The sequence below is a fragment of the Neophocaena asiaeorientalis genome, unplaced genomic scaffold (genome assembly GCF_003031525.2).
Source record: "Neophocaena asiaeorientalis asiaeorientalis breed wild unplaced genomic scaffold, Neophocaena_asiaeorientalis_V1.1 scaffold87, whole genome shotgun sequence".
Classification (NCBI taxonomy): Eukaryota; Metazoa; Chordata; class Mammalia; order Artiodactyla; family Phocoenidae; genus Neophocaena; species Neophocaena asiaeorientalis.
Window position 1 is genome coordinate 1,121,360 of NW_020175432.1, and position 22,735 is coordinate 1,144,094.

Genomic DNA, 22,735 nt, shown 5'->3' on the forward strand with positions numbered 1-22,735 from the left:
ATCTTTTCCCACATGGCTATCCAGTTTCCTAACATCATTCACTAAAAAGTCCCATCTTTTCCCCAGTGGTTTGAAATGCCATGTTTTTCAAAAATCAAATTTTCATGCGGCATTAGGTCTCTTTCTGAGCATCCTCTTGTCTGTCTCTCCGTGCCGCAAGGCCACATTTTAACTTTATTCTATGTTTTAACATCTGGTAGGGCCAACCCTACCCCCACCGTAACTCCCCACAACCTCACTGCTTGTCTGTTTCCTGGCAACTCTTGCTTGTTCCATTTTTTCTTATAAATTTTAGAATCAGTTTGTTTGCACTAAATTTGTAAGTTAATTGGGAAGGACTAACACCTTTTTGAGGCCGAATTATCCTATCAATGGCCTTGCCCCACTCTCACCTTTGTGCCTTTTGGGAATGTTTTAATGCTTGCCTTATATATACCTCATATGGCCTCTCCCATTGTTTTTAAAGGTACTTTTGTTTAAATATAACATGCAGAAAAGTAACAAGTGATATGTGTACAACTCAGTGAATTTCCTCAGAGTGAACACAACTGAACCGGATAAAAACCACAGAACACTCCTTGCCTCCAGGACACCCCAAAGATCTCTTCTGGTTTTGCATATTTTTCATTAAGATAATTTTTAAGTTGATATTTTGGTAACTGGGGTCTTCTCTTCCATTGTATCTTACAACAGGTTGCTAACATTTGTATGGTAATTTTGTGTACTGGTACCTTACTAAATTTTTTGTTTGTGGTAGTTTTTCTTTCCATTCTCATGGGTTTTTAGATATCCTTCCACGCTGTTTGCAGCCAGATGCAGTTTCCCCTTTTCCTCTCCCATTCTTGGGCACCTTATGGCTTCTGGCGTCTCACTGCTTCACTTGCTGTCTCCATTGCCTGTAAATGGCGGTGGAGAGAGCAGCCTCCTGGCTTTGCCCCCAGCTGGAGCTGGCAGGGGTTCCCCTCTTAAGTGTGTTGCTGCTTTGGGCTATAATTCACTTCAGTCCTACTTTACTGTGTTTTTATTTTATTTTATTTTTTAAATATTTATTTTTATTTGGTTGCGCCGGGTCTTAGTTGGGGCAGGCAGGCTCCTTAGTTGTAACACACAGGCTCCTTAGTTGTGTCATGCGAACTCTTAGTTGCTGCGTGCGAACTGTTAGTTGCTGCATGCATGTGGGATCTAGTTCCCTGACCAGGGATCAGACCTGGGCCCCCTGCATTGGGAGTGCAGAGTCCTAACCACTGTGCCACCAGGGAAGTCCCCTTTACTGTGTTTTTAGCACAAATGGCCAACGAATTTACCCAAATGCCTCTTCAGTGTCTGTAAGTTCCTGTATTAATATAGGATGGATCTTGAACCATCCATGCATTCTGGCAAGCCCCACTTGATCATGATCTGTTTTCTCTTTAATGTGCTATTAATCCTGTTGGTTAACATTGTATGTAGGATTTTTACATTGAGATCCATAACTGAGATTGATTTTTTTTTTGGTACAGTCTCTATCAGGTATCAATATTGTACCCATTTCATTATTTTTTTGTCTCCCTCTTCCATGATGCAGAACAGTTTAAGTAGCCTTGAGATCATCTCACCGTGAGAGGATTGGTAGAATTTGGCTGTGTGACCATCTGTATCTCTGTTACTTTCTCTACCTCGTCTGTGGAAATTAGACCATTTAGAGTTTCTATTTCTGTTGGAGTCAGTTTAGGTAAATTGTATTTTACTACAAAATTATCCATCCTAACCAGGTTTTCAAATTTGTCTACACAGAGTTGTAGAAAATTGGTGTCTTTTTTTCCCTTTCTCTTATGACAATTACTTCTCCCTTGTTATATCTTATTTTGCGTACTTTTGCCTTCTTTTTTCCTTGATGAGGTTACCTGGTGGTTTGCGTATTTTTTTTTCCAGATTCACTTTTTAATTTATTTGTTATAATAGTTTTCAGTTTTATAAATCTTTAATTTGAGTTTCTTCATCCTTCCTTTGCTCTAGTTTTCAAGTTCTGTATTTTAATTTGATTATTTTGTTTTAAAATTTGTATTGATATAAATGAATATTTAAGCCACAAATGTTCCTCTGAACCCTGCCTTAGCTGTATAGCCCATAGATCTGGCATGTAATATTTGATATTATCTAGAAATTCTGTAATTGAATGGAGCGTGTTTTTTTGTTTTGTTTTGTCTTGTTTGAATTTCATGGTCAAGGGGTTTTTTCCATTTTGTCTTCACTATAAATTTGGTGCTTTGAGACCAGAGAATGTTATTCATGCTGTTTCTACTTTTAGAATTTATTGAACTGTTCATTGTGCACTAATAGAAGGTCACAGTTTGTGAATATCCCATATGTAGTTGAGAGGAAGATAGGGCCTCTGTTATTGGGGTTGAGAATTTGACACGTGTGCCATGAGGTCTGCCATGATGCCATGACAGCATCAGTCAGACAGAGAGCTGGGCCAGCTCTGCCTTCCTCTGGTTCTCTTCTCCTCTCTTGTAGCATCTGCTTAACAAAAGTTGCCGCCATGTTATTTGGTGCATCGATACTCCTATCTGTTGTATCCTCCCTGTGGATCATAGGAATAGCCTTTAGGATGTGGACTGTCATCCTCTGCACCTGTAATTCTTTGCCCTGAATTCTCCGCTGTGGCAGCAGCCCTGCTCTATTTTGTTTGACTTTGGCTGGCATGCCTTCACCCATTCTTTCTACTGGTTTAGCCTTTCTCACTCTGCTTTCACAGTGTGGAGTTGGGTTTTGGTCTGTGAGCCAACCTCTAAGTCTTTCTCATTAATAGGAGAAGTAAACCCATTTACGTGGACATGACTGACACAAGGTAGGCTTGCAGACTTCCACCCCCACCCCCAGAGAGGGCCTGCCTCTCTGCATATTGTTTTGCTTTCATTTTCCACTTTGCTTTTTCTTTAATTACTACTCTTAACCTTTTTTTTTGGACTGCGTTTGGGTCTTCGTTGCTGTGTGCGGGCTTTCTCTAGTTGCAGCAAGCGGGGGCTGCTCTTTGTTGTGGTGTGCAGGCTTCTTGTTGCAATGGTTTCTCTTGTTACGGAGCACGGGCTCTAGGTGCGTGGGCTTCAGTAGTTGCAGCATGCAGGCTCAGTAGTTGCGGTACGTGGGCCCTAGAGCGCACAGGCTTCATCAGTTGTGGCTCGCGGGCTCTAGAGCACAGGCTCAGTAGTTGCAGTGCATGGGCTTAGTTGCTCCGTGGCGTGTGGGATCTTCCCGGACCAGGGATTGAACCCGTGACCCCTGCATTGGCAGGCGGATTCTTTTTTTTTTTAATTAATTATTTTATTTTTGGCTGTGTTGGGTCTTTGTTGCTGCGCACATGCTTTCTCTAGTTGTTGAGAGCGGGGGCTACTTTTTGTTGCCGTGAGCGGGTTTCTCGCTGAGGTGGCTTCTCGTTGTGGAGCACAGGCTCTAGGAGCAGTGGCTCAGTAGTTGTGGCTCACGGCCTCTAGAGCGCAGGCTCAGCGGCCATGGCTCACGGGCTTATTTGCTCCGTGGCATGTGAGATCTTCCCGGACCAGGGCTCAAACCCGTGTCCCCTGCATTGGCAGGCGGATTCTTAACCACTGTGCAACCAGGGAAGCCCCTGGCAGGTGGATTCTTAACCACTGCGCCACCAGGGAAGCCCCTCCACTTTGTTTTTATAAGGCTCAGATTTTTGGTCAGGTTGTTTCATACACAGGCTGATGGAGGTGATTTTGTTCCTTTGCTGCCTGCTTCGTCTATTGCTGAGACCACATTATTCTCCCCTCGTTGTCCCAGAATCTGCACTCAGCACATAGCACTGAGTCAGGCAGAGTCCACATTCCTGCACTGATGAGCAGAGACTGACCACTCGCTTCATCCTGGGGGGAGGGGAGCGTGAGCTCAGCCCTGGGGAGGCGTGGCTCTCCCCTGCCCTGCCCTGCCCGAGGCATGCAGAAGTAGCTCTGGTCGGCAGTGACTCCTGTTGCCAGACGCATGGGGATCAAAACCCTCCATGTCCCGGGTGTGACGAGAGCTGTGCTCCCCACTCCTCCCTGCTGTTCTGGGTGAGACTCACCGGGCGCTTGGACAACCAGGCCAACACTCCTGACTCCTCGTGGCAGAGAGGAGGGTTCCAGTCATTCCTGGCCCTGCTCCAAGCACCATCTCTGCAGTCATTGCTCAGCTTGCAGGGCCAGAGCCACGCCCTTTGGGGGCAAGACCCAGGGCCAGCTCATCAGTCAGCCCCCAACCTTGGTCTCTTATTTTTGTTGCCTCTCCCTGCTCCCTTTTCTTCATTTTGACATGTCCCTCTTGCTTTCACACACCTTTCTGACACTGGGCTCTGGGGGTGTTCACTTGGACTCTGGCCTGGGCAGGTAGGGGCCCTTGTCCCACAGCAGCCCACATCTGCGCTGTGTGCTCGCTCTCCCTCTCTGTTCTTCCCTCCCAAGGCCTGTTGGTTTTATTTTCCTTGAAGCAGCTAAGCTTCTGTGCCTGGCAACTTGTGAAATTTTCTCTTCATCCTCAGAATTCAACAGTTTTCCCCAGCGGGGCTGGTGGGGGCAGCCCGTGAGGCCTGGAGGACAAGTATGAGTGTTTTGGAGAAGCCAAGGCACTGGGTGACTGCAGGTCACACAGGAAGAGGTTGGTGGCCGAGCCAGCAGCCTGGCATTCTCCAGGGGCAACTGTTGGCTGAGCTTGCCCAGGGCCTCAGCCTGACCACCTCCACCCTTGTGTTCTCCCCCAGGGCGGCAAGGAGTACCTGATGCGGGCCCACTTCGGCCTGCCCAGCGTGGAGGCGGAGGACAAGGAGGGCAAGCCCCCGATCAGTGTCAAGTTTGAGATCCCCTACTTCACTACCTCCGGCATCCAGGTACATGCGGCCAGGGCTGCCAGGGCCCCAGAGCAGACATGGACAGGCCCAGGGGGTCCTCACAGGGACCGGGACCAGGTGTCAGTCCAGGCTCAGAGGGTTGCAGGTGACAGACATCAGTGCAACCAGTTAGAAAAGGGTGCTTATTGGCTTGTCCCGGGGCTCCGCGGTGCTCCCGGCTCTGCCTGTCTCCGAGGGCAGTCCGGCCCTAATGGAAAGAGGCCCACAGTTGTTTACCCAGACCTGACCTGTGCTTGAGCTCAAAGCTCAGAGACGCATTCAGTCCCCAAAACTAGAGTTTGAGCCTCTAGCATCCACACGCTTGCCACCATGGGACCCGTTTTCCTGGGCACCTCCGCAGAAGACCTGCATGGGGAAGAGAACCCTGGACGGGACCCCTTCTCCAGGAACCTGCTAGAGGGCTGTGCCCGAGAGAGCACATCTGGCTCTTTGCCGCATCTTCTAGAAGTACCTCCACCCTCCCTCAGCCTCAGAGAGGTTCAGACAGATCAAGGTCCTTTGCCCCCTCCCTCGCCCTCCTGGTCACAGCCTGGCCCCGGGAGGAATGACTAAGCGGGGACCAGGAAGGGGGATGGGGGTGTGTGCATGCTTAGGGCCCTGGTACCTGTGCCCCAGGTGCGCTACCTGAAGATCATCGAGAAGAGCGGCTACCAGGCCCTACCGTGGGTTCGTTATATCACTCAGAACGGAGGTGCGTGCGGCCCACCCGTGGGGCAGGTCGGGGGGGTGCTGAAAAGGTCCCTGGTGGGCATGCTGCTGTCCCCAGGGTGGTGCTCACGGAGCAGCCCCAGGGTCGGGGCAGGTGGGTCCAGGGTGCAGAGCAGACAACAGACGCCTCCTGCTCACTCCTAGATTACCAGCTCCGGACCCAGTGAGGGGCCACGGTGGCCAACGCTCCCGGCCCGGCACTGGGGCTCCTGGTGGAAGCACCGGGAGGAAGCACCTGCCAAGCCTGCCGGAAGGAAGGGCTCCCCTGGACACCAGCCACCCTCCCGGCTCCACCCAGGGGCCCCTCCTCCTCCAGGCGCACCTGCTGTGCCGTCGCCACTCTCATCGCCCAAGTCCCTTTTCCCAGAAGAGGCTTATCTTCAAGAAGTCTCGTCTCTTTGCCCCCGAGTCAGTTTGAAGGGAAGGAAAGAAATCTTTCCCTCCAGAGATCAAATACAGCCTTCTGTGCTGTTTAGCTCCTAGTCACGAAAAGATTGGGAAACGCCCGCCAGACCACTGTCTGGCCGGGCTGGCAGGGCCACCGTTTTGTTGCCATTCTGTTGAACGTTGTATGTTTATGATTTTTGTCTTGGTCCGTTGCTGTTTACGTGAACTTCACTGGCCACGCCTCCTGCCCCTCATCCTGCAGCGCTCAGGCAGCACTTAGCGAGGACAGGGCCTCCCCGTTCCTCGCCCTCCTCCCCAGCGAGGCTGACGCTGGGTCGCCTTCCCACATCGGGCCAGAACCTGGCACTTTGATCGGAGGCTGCAGCTTATGGCTGTGCCTTGGAGGCTCCTTGGCCTGGACGCATAGGCTTCAACAGAGGCGCCTTCTGAGGGCCAGCCTGTGCCACACAATGCTGTCACTCAGCCACATCAGTGTTTGTCCCACCAGGGGAGGTGGGGTCCAGGAAGGGCCCCTGGCCTCAGAGGGTGGGGTGCACGGGTCATCCACATCTGTGCTTGGACACCACCCCCTTCAACCCTGTCTGTGTTTGTGTCATGAGTACATTAAATTCCATCAGTTACACATGCTGCCTGCCTTCCATCTGATGCAGCATGGTACTGACTCCCCATGGATGACCAGGGGGAGGTGCAGGCTCACGCCAACCTGTGTGTGGCTCCGTGTGGTGTCACCAGCTCCCAGTGCCCCTACATCCCCCAGGGAAGACGGGAGCAGGCAGTGGGATGGCAGAGCCATTGCACTGGGCCACCAGGGCCACCCCTTCTAGGGGGGCCACAAAATGTATCCCTCTCATCGGAGATGACTGTTACAACCCCCAACCCTCAGATCACCAGCAGCTTGCCCCCATCCCTCCCCAGCCCAGTGGTCTTCCTTAGAGTGTGGTCCTGGTACCAGCAACATCAGCGTCCCCTTCGAGCTCACTGCAAATGCAGGTTCACAGGCCCACCCTGACCTGCTGAGGCAGAGTCTCGGGATGGGGCCCAGGAGACCAGTTAACAGGCTCTACATGTGATTCGTGCACACTGGAGTCTGAGAACCGCTGCCTGGTCCATAGAGGGGATCATGGTGGGCACATGGGCAGGAGGAGCTTGTGTTCCCACTGCAGGCACCTGCACCCACTGTCCCTCCAATGCTGATGGCCCTGCCTGCCCCACACCCTCTTACATTCAAGGACTGTGTTTTCTTCTCCCTCTCCCATATCACCCAGCTCCTCCTTGGAGGTCTAGTGGGCATCAGCCTGAGTGGAATCTTGGCCTTCTACCGTGTGGAGTAAAGGACGTTGCCCTGGCCCAGGACTCAGGCCAAAGCCCTTGCAGGCACCCTTAATGCCCCACCCCTCGCTCGCATGCCCACATCTGCAGCAAGCCCTGGTGGCCTCCCTCCAGAAGACCCTGGGGAGCCACAATATACAAAGAGACAATGACCAGAATTTTCCAAAATTAAACATTTTAAATGTAAAATCTTTACATTCTCAGATTCAGGAAACCAGTGAGGCCAAATCAGGATAAATAAACCTAAGTCTAAAACTAAGAAACATCACAGTCAAAATGCAGAACATTAGAGACTCAGTGAAGATCATAAAAAGCAATGCAAAGAAGATAAAAACAACACACGCAAAAAAGAAAAAAGCAATTAGGCTGAGAGCTGGTTTCACAACTGCAAGAATGGAAGAAGATAAAGAATAGGCTCAAGGGCTTCCCTGGTGGCACAGTGGTTGAGAGTCCGCCTGCCGATGCAGGGGACATGGGTTCGTGCCCTGGTCCGGGAAGATCCCACATGCCGCGGAGCGGCTATGCCCGTGAGCCATAGCTGCTGAGCCTGCGCGTCTGGAGCCTGTGCTCTGCAACGGGAGAGGCCACAACAGTGAGAGGCCTGCGTACCGGAAAAAAAAAAAAAAAAAAAATAGGCTCAAATTGCTAAGAGAAGTTGACTAGTCTGTGATGACCAATTCTGTGCCCAGCCAAAGAACAAAATTAAAAGTTTAACGATAGCAGACCGTCACGAAGCAACTTGGCGTACAGCAAGAAGGAGATTCAGGACTCCCCTGATGGCTCAGTGGTTAAGAATCTGCCTCCCAATGCAGGGGACATGGGTTTGAGCCCTGGTCTGGGACGATCCCACATGCTGCAGAGCAACTAAGCCCATGCGCCACAACTGCTGAATCCTGTGTGCTGCAACTACTGAAGCCCATGCACCTAGAGCCCGTGCTCCACAAGAAGAGAAGCCACCACAAAATGAGAAGCCCGCACACCGCAACAAAGAGTAGCCACCTGCTCTCCACAACTAGAGAAAGCCTGTGCACAGCAGCGAAGACCCAACACCGCCGCCAACAACAACAAAAAAGGATTCAATGCAGGAGGAAGGAAAGAGACGAGGAGGATTGCTGAAAAAGCTTGGAAAACATTGGGAATATCTAAACTATCATTGACTATATAAGGCAGTGGTAGTGATGAGTTAGTAATGTCTGAGTAGTAACATAAGGTACAACTAAAATTCTGGACAGCATCCTGCAGTTGGCATCCATACCTCCCAAGGTCTTTTTACTGTTTGGGAAGAAGATGGACTAAACTCTAAAAATGCTAGATATTCTTGTATAACTTCCAAACCAGTGGTTGGGAAACAGTTTAAAGAAAATTTTAACAAACCAACAGGAAAGGAGAGAGGAGCATGAAAAAGCGGGATAAATACAAGGTGTCCTAAGAATCTTTTAATAATAACACTTAAAACTGCACAACTTTTCCTACTGTGCCATAGAAACCGCAAAATAAGATTGTAGAAATAAATCCAAATGCTAGGAATCACAATAAATGTAAATGAAGCAAACCTGCTAGTTTAAGATACAAAATCCAGCTATATCCTGTTTGTGAAATATACACCAGAAATATAAGTACACAACACAGTTGAAAATAATGCTAACCAATACCAAAATAAACCTCATGTAGTTATATTAATATCAGACCAAGTAGACTTAAGGCCAAAAAAAAAAAAAGTGTACTAGACCTTGAAACACTTTTCACAAATTCCCAAGAATTCTTGGTATTAGAGTCCACATTCTCTAAGGAATTCTCAAGAGAATTAAGTTAGAATTCAACAACAAATGAATTTCTTTAAAATATTTACAAATATAATTTTTTTTTTCCAAATTAGCAAAGGTTTACTTCAATTTGCTCATAAATGACTCTAAAAAGCCGATATGCAAGAGGCTGACACGCTGCGGTCTAAAGGCAACGTCGAGGCCACTGAGAATATCCCTCAGACAAGAGGCTCTGCTCAAAATCTCCCCCATCTGGGGTGAGGGCAGCAGGATGGGGGTCTGGGACAGAGGGATAAATACATCGTCTTAGCTCTGCCATTAGGGCTGGCAGCCCGGGGCCCCAAGCTGGTCAATCAGAGGTCGACTGCTTGGAGCTTCCAAAGCTGCCCGAACGTTTGGATGTTTTGCGGAAATGCTGAGGCTTTGGGAGGGCCCAAGTGCCAGCTGGAAGGGCCCTCGGCCAGCCCCCTCCTCCTACTCCAGCTCCAGGGAGAGTGCAACTGCCTGCTGGCCGGGCCTGCTGTACCCTGGGGTCGAGGCAGCCTCTCACCCAGCAGCCCCTGCCAGGAGTGGGTGGGGAAGGGCATCTCCAGTGAGGCCCAGACAGGAATCTGCCCTAAAGGTGGCTGACAGCGGCCCACCTGTAACAGAGCCCTGTTCCCAAAGGGGCCCCTTGGGGACCAGCCCAGCGGGGTGACCTCCCAGGCATGGGCAGGCCAGGCTGAACCCGGCCGCAGCAGGAGATGTGGGGGAGAGTGGTGTTAACAGACAACAGCAGGAGGGGTGGGTGCAGACAGGGCACGGTGAGTGTGGGGCGGAGCCAGCCCGGACCCGCCCATCAGAAGGCGAGGGAGCGCTCCTTGGGGTGGCCCACGCTGTCCAGGTTGGGCAGGCAGGCATACTGGATCATGCACGGGGGTCCGCACATCAGCACCAGCGGCTCCTCCTCCAGGGGTGGAAGGTGGTCCCGGATCATCTCCTCGTTCACGAAGCCCTGGCTGTAGTCCCAAGCTTCAGGGGCACTGTCCACCATGTACCAGAGCTTGAAGCACTCAGAATGTTCGTTCTTCAGTTCCTCCAGCTCCGGCCGCAGCAGGAGGTCCTTCTCAGTCTGGTTGGCAAAGCGCAGGTGGCACACGGTGTGATCATCCCTGTCCTTCGTGATGGCACGTATCACCTGTAGCCTTGGGGTGATGCCCGTTCCTCCCGCAAACATGCCCACAGACTTCACCGTCTTGATGACAGGGTTGGATTTCTTGTCTGCACAGATGGCAAACTTTCCTTTGCCCTGGTAGACCAGCAGCCCATTTGGGTCTCGGAACTCAATGGTGCCTCCAATCTTCATGCTTTACAGGTGCTGGGACATCTTCCCACCAGCGGGAAACTTGGGGTGGGTGTCTTTGAAGTAAACCTTGATGACCAGGTCCACAAAGCCCTTGTCATCGCTGGAGACAGGCGTGTAGGGCAGAATGACCAGGTTCCCATCGATTCAAGCCGAGAGGTAGATGTGCTAGCCCTACGGGGAGGCCCAGGATGTGCTGGGGCGACGGTGGAGCAAAGTGGAACCATCAGGTGTCAAGGCTGATGACCTCCTTGTCAATCAGCCGCAGCAGGTACTTGATGTCCAGGTTCTCAAGGGTGATGGCTGGGGTGGAGCTTTGGAACAGCTTCATGAGCAGGCTGTACAGGAACCAGACTGGGGAGAGGACCACGTGGCCCAACGTGCTCAGCCAGGCCCCTGTGGTGGCTCCGCTCTGCTCTAGCTCCGCCGCCGCTGCCGCCGTGACCGCCACACCCTGGGCCTGCTCCCCCACCCCCGCCACGTCACCGAGCCCAAATATAGTTTTTAAGAACACTTCTAAATTACCATGTGTAATTAAAGAAGAAAATGTAATGGAAATTAGAAAATATCAGTGATTTTTTAAAAATCTGGATGCAGGTTACATGGTGTTCTCACTTTTGAAAATTCATCAAGCATTTATCATTGCTCACTCTTCTGTATATATGTTACACTTCAGTAAAATTTATAAAGAAAAAAAAGACAACAGATCTGTAAAGCAGCTGGGGGTGGAAAACACATTAACTTCAAAAGTGTGACAAGGTAAACAGCCTACTTTTCATCAGCAACAAAGGAAACCAGATGAAAGCAAAATGGCATTTTCAATGTGCTGAAAGAAAACTGCCAACCCAACAAAAATATTTCAAGAATGAGGTTGAAATAAAAACTTTTTCAGACAAAGCCCGTATGAGTTTGCCAGCAGCAGCCAACTCACACTAAAGAAAATTCTAAATTATATTGCTTCGGGCAAAAAGAAAGTGATCCCAGATGGAAGGTCAAGATGTAAGAAGGAATAAAGAATAAAGAAGGAGCGAATACATGGGAAAACCTAAACAAACATAGGTTGCATAAAACAATAATAATGTTTCCTGGAGTTAAAAAAAGTGATAGAATTAAAATGTACAACAGAAAAAAAAAGTCTTCAGGGAGTAAATGGAGTTAGAGTGTTCCAAGTCCACGATTGTGTTGGACAAAAGTAAAAAACATCGATGAAATCTGCATTTTGAAAAGCATGCATTATAACTTCTAAAGGAATCACTACAATAATAAAAGCAGAATTGTAACTTCCAAATGTTCAGAGGGAAGACAATGATTTTTTTAAAAAGCCACAGACAACCTAAAAGGAGGCCAGAGGGGGGATAAAAAGGAACATAGAGGGCTTCCCTGGTGGCGCAGTGGTTGGGAGTCCGCCTGCCGATGCAGGGGACACAAGAAAGGGTAAAAATAGAAAGTAAATTAATAGGGTAGATTTAAATCTAGATTTAAGTGTGATATCAATTATTACATTAAATGTAAATGGACTATACACTCCAGCTAAAGGTCAGTTTGTCAAACTGGATTTTAAGAAATTTCAACTCTATGTTATTTATAAGAGACACATAAGAACCATTAAAATACAGAAAGTTAAAAAATAACAGGATGGGTACATCCCTGGTGGCACAGTGGTTAAGAATCCGCCTGACAATGCAGGGTACACAGGTTCGAGCCCTGGTCCGGGAAGATCCCACATGCCACGGAGCAACTAAGCCCATGCGCCACAACCACTGAGCCTGTGTGCTGCAACTACTGAAGCCCATGAGCCTAGAGCCTGTGCACTGCAACAAAGAGTAGCCCCCACTCGCCACAACCAGAGAAAGGCTACACGCAGCAACGAAGACCCAACGCAGCCAAAGATAAAATTAATTAATTAATTAATTTAAAAACATATATAACAGATGGGGAAAATAACCATAGAAATACCATAAGAAAGCTGGAATTGTTATATTAATATTAGACAACATATGCTTTAAGGCAAAATCATTGCTGGAGATAAAGTGGGACATATTATTATAATAATAATAAAAGATTCATTTCATCAGGAAGATAAAAATATTTTTAATCTGTGTGACCCTAATAACATGGCCTCAAAATACATAAAGCAAAATTTGACACAACTGCCAGGAGAGATAGTTAAATCCACAGTAATAATGAGCAATTTAAATTCATCTCTCTCAGCAGTTGATAGAACAAGTAAACCAAAAAAGTCAGTAAAGATACAGAATATTTGAACTATACAATTAATAAATTTGACCTAATGGGCCTGTATATGTAGAACATTGTATTCAGCAACTACAAAATACATTTTTCTTTGAAGCACACACTGGGTTATAAAGCAAGGTTGAAGGAAATAGTCCCTTTACCAAAATGTTATTTAGTTAGGAATCAATTTTAAAACAATAATAAGAAAAATCTCCATATTTTGGAAACCAGTTCTAAATAACCCATTGATCAAGGAAGAAATTTTAGGAAAATTATATTTTAGGAAATTTTAGGGAAATTAATTTTTAGGAAATAATTAAATTTTGGAAAATTATCTTGAACTGAGAGATAATGAAAATACTTATTTAAAAACTTGTGCAATGCAGCTAAAGTAGCCTTTTGAAGGAAATTTGTAGCCTTAAGTGTATTAATACTAGATATTAAAATATATGCAATATATGTTGCATATATGTAATACAAAATTATATATATTGATAAAATATATATTATAAAAGAAAGACTGAAAATAATGAGCTAAGCATCTGTCTCCAGAATTTAGGAAAAGAACAAAATAAACCTAAGAGTATAGATAGGAAATGATAAAGAGTAGATATGAAGGAAATAGAAAACAAACATTCAAATAAAAAGAATCAACAAGTCAGCTATTTTAAAAGATGAATGAAATTGAAAAACTGCTGGAAATTTTGAGCAAGATGAATAAAAGGCACTAATAGCTATTATTGAAAATGGGAAAAATAAAGACATTACTGTAGCTTTTGAAACATTAAAAAGATGAGAACAAGGCAAGTGCCACTTCACAAAGACACTCAGACCACTTTCTGTCTACCAAGATGTGTGCCTGGCCCAGAGCTTCATCCACCTCGAAGAGGACTGTCTTTTTCTAATCCACCTGAAGATACCATATGGGCAAGGAGTACTGGATAAAGGGGTATTATGAACAACTTTATGCCAGCAAACTTGAAAATTTTAGATAACTTGGATAAATTCCTAGAGGGGAAAAAAACTGACTCAAAAGAAATGAAAACTCTGAATTGTTCTATAACTACTAAAGAAATTAAACTAGTCAAAACTCCAGATCCAGATGACTTTATTGGGAAAGTTTTACCAAACATTAAAGAAAAAATAAGAAGAAGAATTTCACAAACTCTGCCCAAAGAATAGAAAAATAAGAAACATTTCCTTACTCATTTTAGGAAATCAAGCATGTCCATGAAACAATCTGAGACAAGAAAATTATAGACCAATCTCACTGATGACCATAGATGTGAAAATCCTAAATAACATTCCAGGAGGTGGGGAGGGTGGAGTTGGCAATGTATAGAAAGGACATAACATTGTGACTAAATTGGGTTAAATCCTGGGATGGCAAAATTGGTTTAATACTGGAAAAGCAATCTACTATCTTAAAAGGAGTAAGGGAGGGAAACACATGTGATCATTTCAATAGGTAGGTACAGGTAAAGTATTTGAAAAAATTAAACATTCATTTATGATTTAAAAGAATAAACAACTCTTAAGCAAACTACAACTATTGACAATAGTGTCAAAAAAATGAAGTACCTAGGATTAAATTTTTAAAAATATACAAGGCCTGTATGGGAACTTTATGGAGGGTCATTAGAGAAGACCTAGTGGGCAGATACACCATGATTATAGAGTCACAGTATCAAAGATGCCAGTACTCCTTGTGGTAGGCAGAATAATGCCCCCCAAAGATGTCCACATTCTAATCCCCCAAACCTATGAATATGTTAAGTTACATGGCAGAGGGGTGTTAAGTTTGCAAATGGGATTAAGGTTGCTAATCAGCTGACCTTAAGAGGGAGATTACCCTGAATAACCTGGATGGGCTCAATGTAATCACAATAGTCCTTAAATGTGGAAGAAAGTGACAGAAGAGGAAGAGCCAGAAAGTTGCAGTGTGTGAAGGACTCAGCCCATTGTTGCTGGCTTTGAAGATGCAGGACGGGGCCGTGAGCCAAGGACACAGGCAGCCTCTAGAAGCTGGCAAAGGTGAGGAGACAGATTCTCCCAATAAAGCAATAAATCAATTGCTTGCAGACTCATATCAAAACCCAATCAGTGAGCAGCAAGTGACAATGAAGCTGCATCTTACAGAGTAGGCTAGATATAAGCAACACACTTCGGGTGTCACTGTCTCCCATCACCCCCGGATGGGACCATCTATCTAGCTGCAGGAAAACAAGCTCAGGGCTCCCACTGATTCTGCATTATGGTGAGCTGTATAATTATTTCATTATATATTACAATGTAATAATTATAGAAATAAAGCGCCCAATAAATGTAATGCGCTTGAATCATCCTAAAGCCATCCACACACCCCCAGGCCCGTGGAAAAATTGTCTTTCACGAAACCGGTCCCTGGTGCCAAAAAGGTTGGGGACCGCTGGTATACGGGAAAGGCTAACTCCAAATTCTAGACAGAGGTACCCTCTGGGGCAGGGAGAGGAACGCCCAGGGCTGAGCTGGGGACCATGGGCCTTGATTGCATTGTCAAGTTTTATTTCTTCTGGTCAGTGGTCCATACATGTTAAATTATCATCAGTAGGGGCTTCTCTGGTGGCGCAGTGGTTGAGAGTCCGCCTGCCGATGCAGGGGACACGGGTTCGTGCCCCGCTCCAGGAGGATCCCACATGCTGTGGAGCGGCTGGGCCCGTGAGCCATGGCCGCTGAGCCTGCGCGTCCGGAGCCTGTGATCACTGTTAATAAAGATTGTCCCACCCTCACTCAAAATCCTACCATAGCTCCCAGTGCCCTCAGAGTAAAACCCTCCCTCCTCGCCTGAGTGTCTGATCTCATCCCCTCTCAGGCCTCCACTCTCGCCCTCCTCCCCTCTGCTCCTGTCACCCCCACCTATGTGGCCCAAGCTTGTTCCCACCTTGGAGCCTTTGCACTCGCAGATACCTCCACCTCGTGTACCCATATTGGCTGCCTCCTTCCTGACACTCACATCTCAATTCAAAGCTCGCCTTCCCCGAGCCAGGCCAGCTTGTCCATACATACAATTGTTCTTTGTTCCACATTTCCTGTGTCCCCTATCTGCCTAGAAGCCCCCCAAGGGAAGGGTCCCCTGTTTGGTTTGTCACTGCTGTGTCCCCAGGGTCCAGGGCAGTGCTAGGCTGGGACTGGGACCCGTGGACATGCCCACAAGGCTCTGCCAGTCGTGGCCACCAGGGGGAGCCCACGGGTCAGAAATAAATGCTTGGGGACTGGGGTCCAAGGCCACAGAGAAAGGTGGGCGGGACAGGCCTGGGGATGGGGAGATCAGGCCCTCTCTGAACATGGGGGCGTCCCAGACACATGTTATCCTTCCTGGGGGATTCTCATTCAGCCTGACCGTGACAGATGTAGAAACTGAGGCTCGGAAATGTCATAGAAAGTTCTCAGGTTCCTAGCGCTCCCAGATTACTCAGCTGTGCTCTCTCAGCCCCCGCCAGAAGAAGCTAGGGAAACTATGGTTGGAAGGAGGACAGGGGCACTGGGGGCCCTGATCTCGGGTGCTGTGATCCCCCTGGCCAGCCTGTCCTGGCTAAAAGGATCAAGTTAGGGCCAGCAAGAAGTCAGTCTGAACCTCCCAGACTCAGGGAACCTTAGCTCACAGCAGGTGGCCCAGTACCTGCCTGAGCCCTGCAGCCCCCCTGAACACTTGGGGAAACTGAGGCCCAAAGACAGGCTGGAGCAGTCCTCAGGGCACCAGGACTGGGCAGGTCGCCTACACTCAGTGCTGCCCCCTGGGGTCGGGACGGGGTGGGGTGCCTCCTGGGGGAGAACAGACAGGGCACCCCTCACCCACTTCCTTCCAGCCATTCAACAGATGGGGAACTGGGTCTGTCCCTTGCTCAAGCTCAGCCGGGAACCCCAGTCCAAAGCCGAGCTCCACAGACTGGTTCCCCTTGCTGTGTGACCTCGAGCAGACTCCCCACCCTCTCTGGGCCTGTTTCCATGTCCACATGGGGCTTCTACATGCCATTTTGTTAGAAGAAAGGAAGTCCTAGGTTGTTGTCAACCATGTAGGAACTACTCAGTTGCCCTCTCTAGGGGCCAAGATCCTTTTAGAAGGTGCAAGGCCCTGGTGTCGCCAATTCACTCTTGCTTCTTTAGTTGAGGTGACGTTCACATAACGTATAACAATTTACATAACCATTTTGAAGTGGGCAATTCCACAGAATCTAGCGCAGTGACAATATTGTGCAACCCCCACCTCTATCTAATTTCAGAAATTTTCATCACCTCAAGGGAAACCCGTCCCCATGAGCAGTCGCTCCCCATCCCCCTCCCTCAGTCCCTGGTAACTACCAATCTGCTTTCCATATCTGTGGATTTGCCTGTTCTGGACGTTTCGTGTAAATGGAATCACGTGCTGTGTGGTCTTTTGTGTCTGGCTGCTTTCACTCAGCATGATGTTTTCAAGATTCATCCATGTTGTAGCATGTGTCCGTGCTTCATTCCTTTTTATGGCTGAATAATATTCCATTGGATGGATTTACCAGATTTTGTATAGCCACTCATCTGTAGATGGACACTTGAGTTGTTTCCATCTTTTGGCTAATGTGAATAATTCTCCTGGGGCTTCCCTGGTGGCGCAGTGGTTGAGAGTCCGCCTGCCGATGCAGGGGACACGGGTTCGTGTCCCGGTCTGGGAAGATCCCACATGCCGCGGAGCGGCTGGGCCCGTGAGCCATGGCCACTGAGCCCGCGCATCCAGAGCCTGTGCTCCGCAATGGGAGAGGTCACAGTGGTGAGAGGCCCGCGTACCGAAAAAAAAAAAAATAATAATAATAATTCTCCTATAAACATAGGTGTAAAAATATCTATTTTCATCCCTTCCTTCAGTTCTTTTGGGTATATACCTAAGGGTGGAATTCCTGGATCATACAGTAATCCCATGTTGAGTTTTTTTGAGGAATTTCACTGGTTTTTATAAGACTAAAAGGCCATGACTCTTGGCCAAACTGGGAATACCGTGCCTAGAATTTTCTGTCAAGTTCTTTTCAGTGATCACTGCCCAGCCTCCCTACCCCACCAAATCTCATGTATTTCAAGTGCTGCCCAAAGTGTTTTTTGTGACTGTATATATTCACCTTTGGATTGAGATAAAACACACAGCAATTTGTGCCAAATACTCAGACCTGAGGTGTGTAGCCTGATGCGTTTTTACCTCTGTATATGTTCAAACTGACACATAACATAACACCTCTCCATCCTCCAGGCAGGCTCCCTCGTGCCACCTCCCAGAAGGAGCTACTATCCTGTTGGTTAACACCATCGGTTCATTTTGTCTGTTCTTGAACTTCAGGTACACAGACTCACACAGTGTGTCCTGCTTTTGATCTCGCTGCTTTTGCTCATCATCATAACTGCAAGATTCACCCACATCCTCCATCATTTTTCCTTGCTGTATACTATTCCACAGCACAACTATACAGCAATTTGTTTGGCCAGTTCTGTTGATGGGTGTTCGGCTTGTGTCCAGAGCTTCTCCAAGCAGGTGTGCCCAGGTCCTGTGGCTACTGTATGTTTTCATCTCTTGTGGATGAATACCCAGAGGTGGAATGTCTGGGTTATAGGGGAGGGGGGAATCTATGTTCAGTGGACACTGCAAAACAGTCTTCCAAGGTGGCTGTACCATTTTATCTCCCACAGAGGTGAGCTAGGGTTCCATTTGCTCCACATCCTCGTCAGCACTTAGTGGTATCAGACTTTTCCATTTCAGCCCTGCTGATAGGGCTGTGGTTCATGCATGTTCCAACCCCACAGCAACTGGACTCTGCACCCACCGGATTCTGTGCCAAGCTCCCCACTGAGGAACCAGTGGGGCCTTTATGAGCGGCCCCCTCTGCCCTCGGCTTTTTGAGCGGCCTTTTTGAGCGGCCCCCTCTGCCCTCGGCTTCTGGGCCGCCATCCCCCTCTGTGTTTTCCTACCGCGGTTTCGTCTCCATCCCCTCAGTGGATCCTCTTTCTCGGCTTGATCCTGAGACAAGATCTCCAGGTCCTCCTGCTTCCCAGGAAATGGCCACAGAGTTAAGGGATCCCCCCAAGGACCCAACACTCTACTTCTCCTCCTCACCCCGGGGGGCCTCTCCTGCCTCAGTGAGCGCCAGCCTAGCTATTCCAAAGCACAAACAGGAAATCGAGGCTCATTTCCCCCACATGGATCATTGATGCTCCCACCATTTCCACCTCCTGAATCTCAGCTTCCCCACTTCTCCCCTCCCCTCCAGCACCCTCCTAGCCTAAGCCCCTGCATCTCCACTGGATGGGCCCAGCTGTCCTGGATGTGCTACCATCCAGGGCGCTTGCCTCTTGTCCAACTCACACCACGTGCTTCTAAGACCACGCGTTGCCCCTCTTAGGTGTTGTTTGGCCGACTTCCTAGCATTAGTCCCCTGACCAGGCCCTCAGGCAAGTCCCTGCTGCATCTGGTTCGTCTGACCTCTCCAGCCCCTCCTCCCACCCTCATTCATTCATTCATTCATTCGGTTATTTATTGAGAAGCTGCTGAGTGCCAGGCCACATTCTCAATTCAAGGAGGCAACTGAACCACACAAAATAAAACCCCTCCCCTCGGGGGCATGAGGTAGGGGCAACAGATATCTCCACCACGGCATGTCGGGAGCTGCATGAGGGCAGGGAGGCCCCGGCCTGTCATGGGGTGGAGAGGCATCCCAGGGAACTCAGTGTAGAGGCTGAGGCCTGGGACGGGCAGGACGCAGCCAGCCAGGCGTGGCAGGGAGAGGAGAACAAAAACCAGGACCCCCCAGAGAAGGGGATGGGGAGCCGCAGAGAGGTTTAGGTTTTCACAGCTTCCCCTGGCGGCTGATGGGAGAAAGGAGAACCCAGGCAGGAGGGAGGTGGGGAGGCCAGGGGTGTTGGGTGATGGAGAGAAGAGGTCGGATTTGGGGTGTGGCCAGAGAGCCGAGAAGGCTTGGGGACTTGGGGCTGTGGGGTAGCAAGGTTGTGGCGGTGATGACGGCATGGAGGGGCCTCCCATACTCTCTGGGCAGAAAACACATCCGAGCAGGGGATTCAGTTCCTCAAAAATGCCACATAGGCACGTGTGCACGCACACACATGGGTGCATCACGCACGCGTGCATAAGCACGCAGAGACACAAAGCGTGAACAGATTGGCACACGAAACACAACTACACACACAACAGACACACGGAGAGACACACAACACAGAGACACACGCCTACAACAGACACAGATACACAGAAAGATACACACGTACACGTGTGCCTACAACACACAAACACACACGCACCCTCTCCAGGCCAGCCTTTGAGGGACAATCCTTTTTGCACCTCTCTCTCCCCCAGGCCCCCAGCTCCCTCCACAGGGCCAGGCCAGGTTCCCGTGTCACCGAGCCGGTGTCAAAGGTCCCTCTCTGCCTCTCAGCCCCTGCCCAGTCCTGACCACACACTCTGTGTCCTGCTCTGTCCCCGACACTGGGGGCTCCTCAGGGCACATGGCAGGTGTGGGAGGGACAGTCAACAATGCCTACTGAGCAAAAGGTCTTGGTCCTCTAAGCCTCTCTCCCCGGCTACTGCCTCCACACTCGCCCAACATCAAAGCAGAGCTCCCCACTCCCCAACTTCTCATCGGCTGGGCCTCACCCCTTGACTGAGCAGACACTCCATCTCAGAGAGGTCAGGGGTGAGCCAGAGAAAGGGCTGGGGGGTGCCCAATAGCAGAGCTAGAATCTACTTGGGAGATCAAGGAGGGCTGCCTGGAGGAGGGGACATTTGAGGATGAGCTGGAGCTTGGCAGGCAGATGGTTTGGGGGTCCTCTAGTCAGCGGGAAAGACCTGGTAACTTCATCTAGTGCAGTCTGAGCCCAGAGCTGCTCCACCAGGAGGGATCATCTGGCTGTTTGCTTCTTTTCTAAAATTGTGGTAAAACACACATAACTTCAAATTCACCATCCCAGCCATCTTTAAGAGCACAGTTCAGTGGCATTAAGTACATTCACGCTGTTGTGTAACCATCACCACTGTCCATCTCCAGAATTTTTCATCTTGCAAAACTGAAACTCTGTCCCCATTAAACACTAACCTCCCCATTTCCCTTCTTCCCTGGCAACTCCCATTCTACTTCCTGTCTCTACAAATTTGACTACTTTAGGGACCTCACATAAGTGGGATCACACAGGATGTGTCCTTTTGCGACTGGCTTCTTTCGCTCAGCATCACGTCCTCCAGGTTCATCCCTGCTGTAGCAGGTGTCAGAATTTCCTTTCTTTTAAAGGTTGAATAATATTCCATCATACGTATATAACACGTTTTGCTCATCCATTCATCTGTCGCAATCCATTTTCAATTTTTTTGAGGAACTGCCATACTGTTGGCTGTTTGTTTTTAAACCCAGAGTGTTTCTCTGTCGTCCCATCCAGGACCTGAACAGTCCTTCCTGTCCCAACTTCCGCCTGCCAAGCAGGGCTAGACCCCCTCAATTGTCTCATCCATCCCTCAGATCTGCTCTGAGAGGCGGTGGCTCTTATAAAGCCCATTTCATAGAAGAAAACAGGTTGGAGAGCAGGAGTCACGTGCCTAGTGTCAACCAGCAGGGGCTGGCTTGTCCCAGTTCCCAAAACCACAGGCTGCCTGCCTCTCCACATAGCCCAGAACGTTCCCAGCCCCTCAGCAGTTCCTGCACAGCCCATCTCCCACCCTGCTTGCACTCAGACACTGAGAGCATTTCCCATCCTCCTCCTGGCTCTGCTCCCTTCTAAGAGAAACAGGTTGCACCTGGCACAGCTTCCCAGAAGGCCTGGAGCGGCAGAAGCCCAGCCACGTGAGTGGGTGTGTGTGGAGGCGTGCAGTCACATTGCAGCACCCACCATGCCACCGCTTGAGGAGGGAGGGGTCCTAGACCCAACAGTGAGGACCTGCGAGGTGCCGAGCACACGGTGTTGGAGCCAGCCAGACCTGAGTGAGACTGGGGCTCGGCTACTTGCTGGCTGGGTATCCAAGAGCATCTGAGCCTCAATCCATCATCTGGGAAATGGGCTCACAGTTGCCCTTACCTCTCAGGGAGGATTCTGTGAGGGGACTCGGGGGCTAGGGGACCTGTGCAGCTGAGGGTCCAACAGGCTGGCAGAGCTAAGGCACTCAGGTGTTTCATCAACATAGACATCAGAACAGCAGAGGCAGGACCACCATCACCCCAGCTCCAATAGCAGGTCTTCCTAGGAGCACTGACTGCATAATGGGGGAGCCCAGCCCATCCTCAGCCAAGAAAATCAGATGATAGCACAAGGCTTCACCATTTGAAATTTTGAAACCACCCAGAAACAAGCCCCAGGACGCTGCCATGCGGTTTAAAAATCGTTTTTCTAATGGAGGTGAAATTCACATGACATAAAATGAGCCATCTTAAAGTGAACAGTTCAGGGGCCCTTTGTGCATTTACAAAGTTGTGCAACCACCAGCGGTATCTAATTGTAGATCGCTTTCATCACCCCAAAAGGGAACCCTGTGCCCATGAGCAGTCCCTCCCTGTCCCCCCTCCTCCAGTCCCTGAAACTGCTTGTCTGCTTCCTGCCTCGATGGATTTGCCTCTCTGGACATTTCATATAAATGGGATCATGCACGATGTGGTCTTTTGTGTCTGGCTTCTCTCACTCAGTGTGACAAATCTGAGGTTCGTCCACATTGTAGCATGTGTCAGGCTTCATTCGTTTTTATGGCTAATGTTTCCTTGTATTATGGACCACATTTTGTTTATCTTCCACCCATCAATGGGCATTTGGTTTCTCTCCACTTTTTGGCTTCTGTGAAAATGCTGTTGTGAATATTCACGTACGTGTATTTGTTTGAGTCCCTCTGACACACATTTTTGAGTCCTCCAACCAGGAGACCCAAGTGGCTCAGGCCCCATGGAGGCAGCACTGATTTATAGAACAAAGTTTCATATTTTGCTCACGTGTCTTGAAAAACATGAAAGAGGGGATGAAAACCAGCAGTTCCCTCACCTCTCACCCCATCGACCCTCCCTGCGTTGTGCACAAAATCTCCAACCTGAG

The 22,735-nt window shown here is 48.9% G+C and overlaps 1 protein-coding gene and 1 pseudogene across 2 annotated transcripts in view; one reads left to right on the forward strand and one right to left on the reverse strand.

The window, feature by feature from the left end:
- Nucleotides 1-6,622, forward strand: part of AP1M1 (adaptor related protein complex 1 subunit mu 1) — a 29,801-nt gene extending 23,179 nt beyond the window's left edge. For both annotated transcript variants that reach the window (XM_024767297.1, XM_024767296.1), the window contains 3 exons: nt 4,736-4,861; nt 5,498-5,573; nt 5,735-6,622. In XM_024767297.1, the coding sequence (XP_024623065.1) occupies nt 4,736-4,861; nt 5,498-5,573; nt 5,735-5,757 (225 nt within the window). In that variant the 3' untranslated portion in view covers nt 5,758-6,622. The remainder of the gene's footprint in view (nt 1-4,735; nt 4,862-5,497; nt 5,574-5,734) is intronic.
- A 3,306-nt stretch (nt 6,623-9,928) lies between these two features.
- LOC112414851 (NADH-cytochrome b5 reductase 3 pseudogene) lies at nt 9,929-10,778 on the reverse strand (annotated as a pseudogene).
- Nucleotides 10,779-22,735: the final 11,957 nt, after the last annotated feature.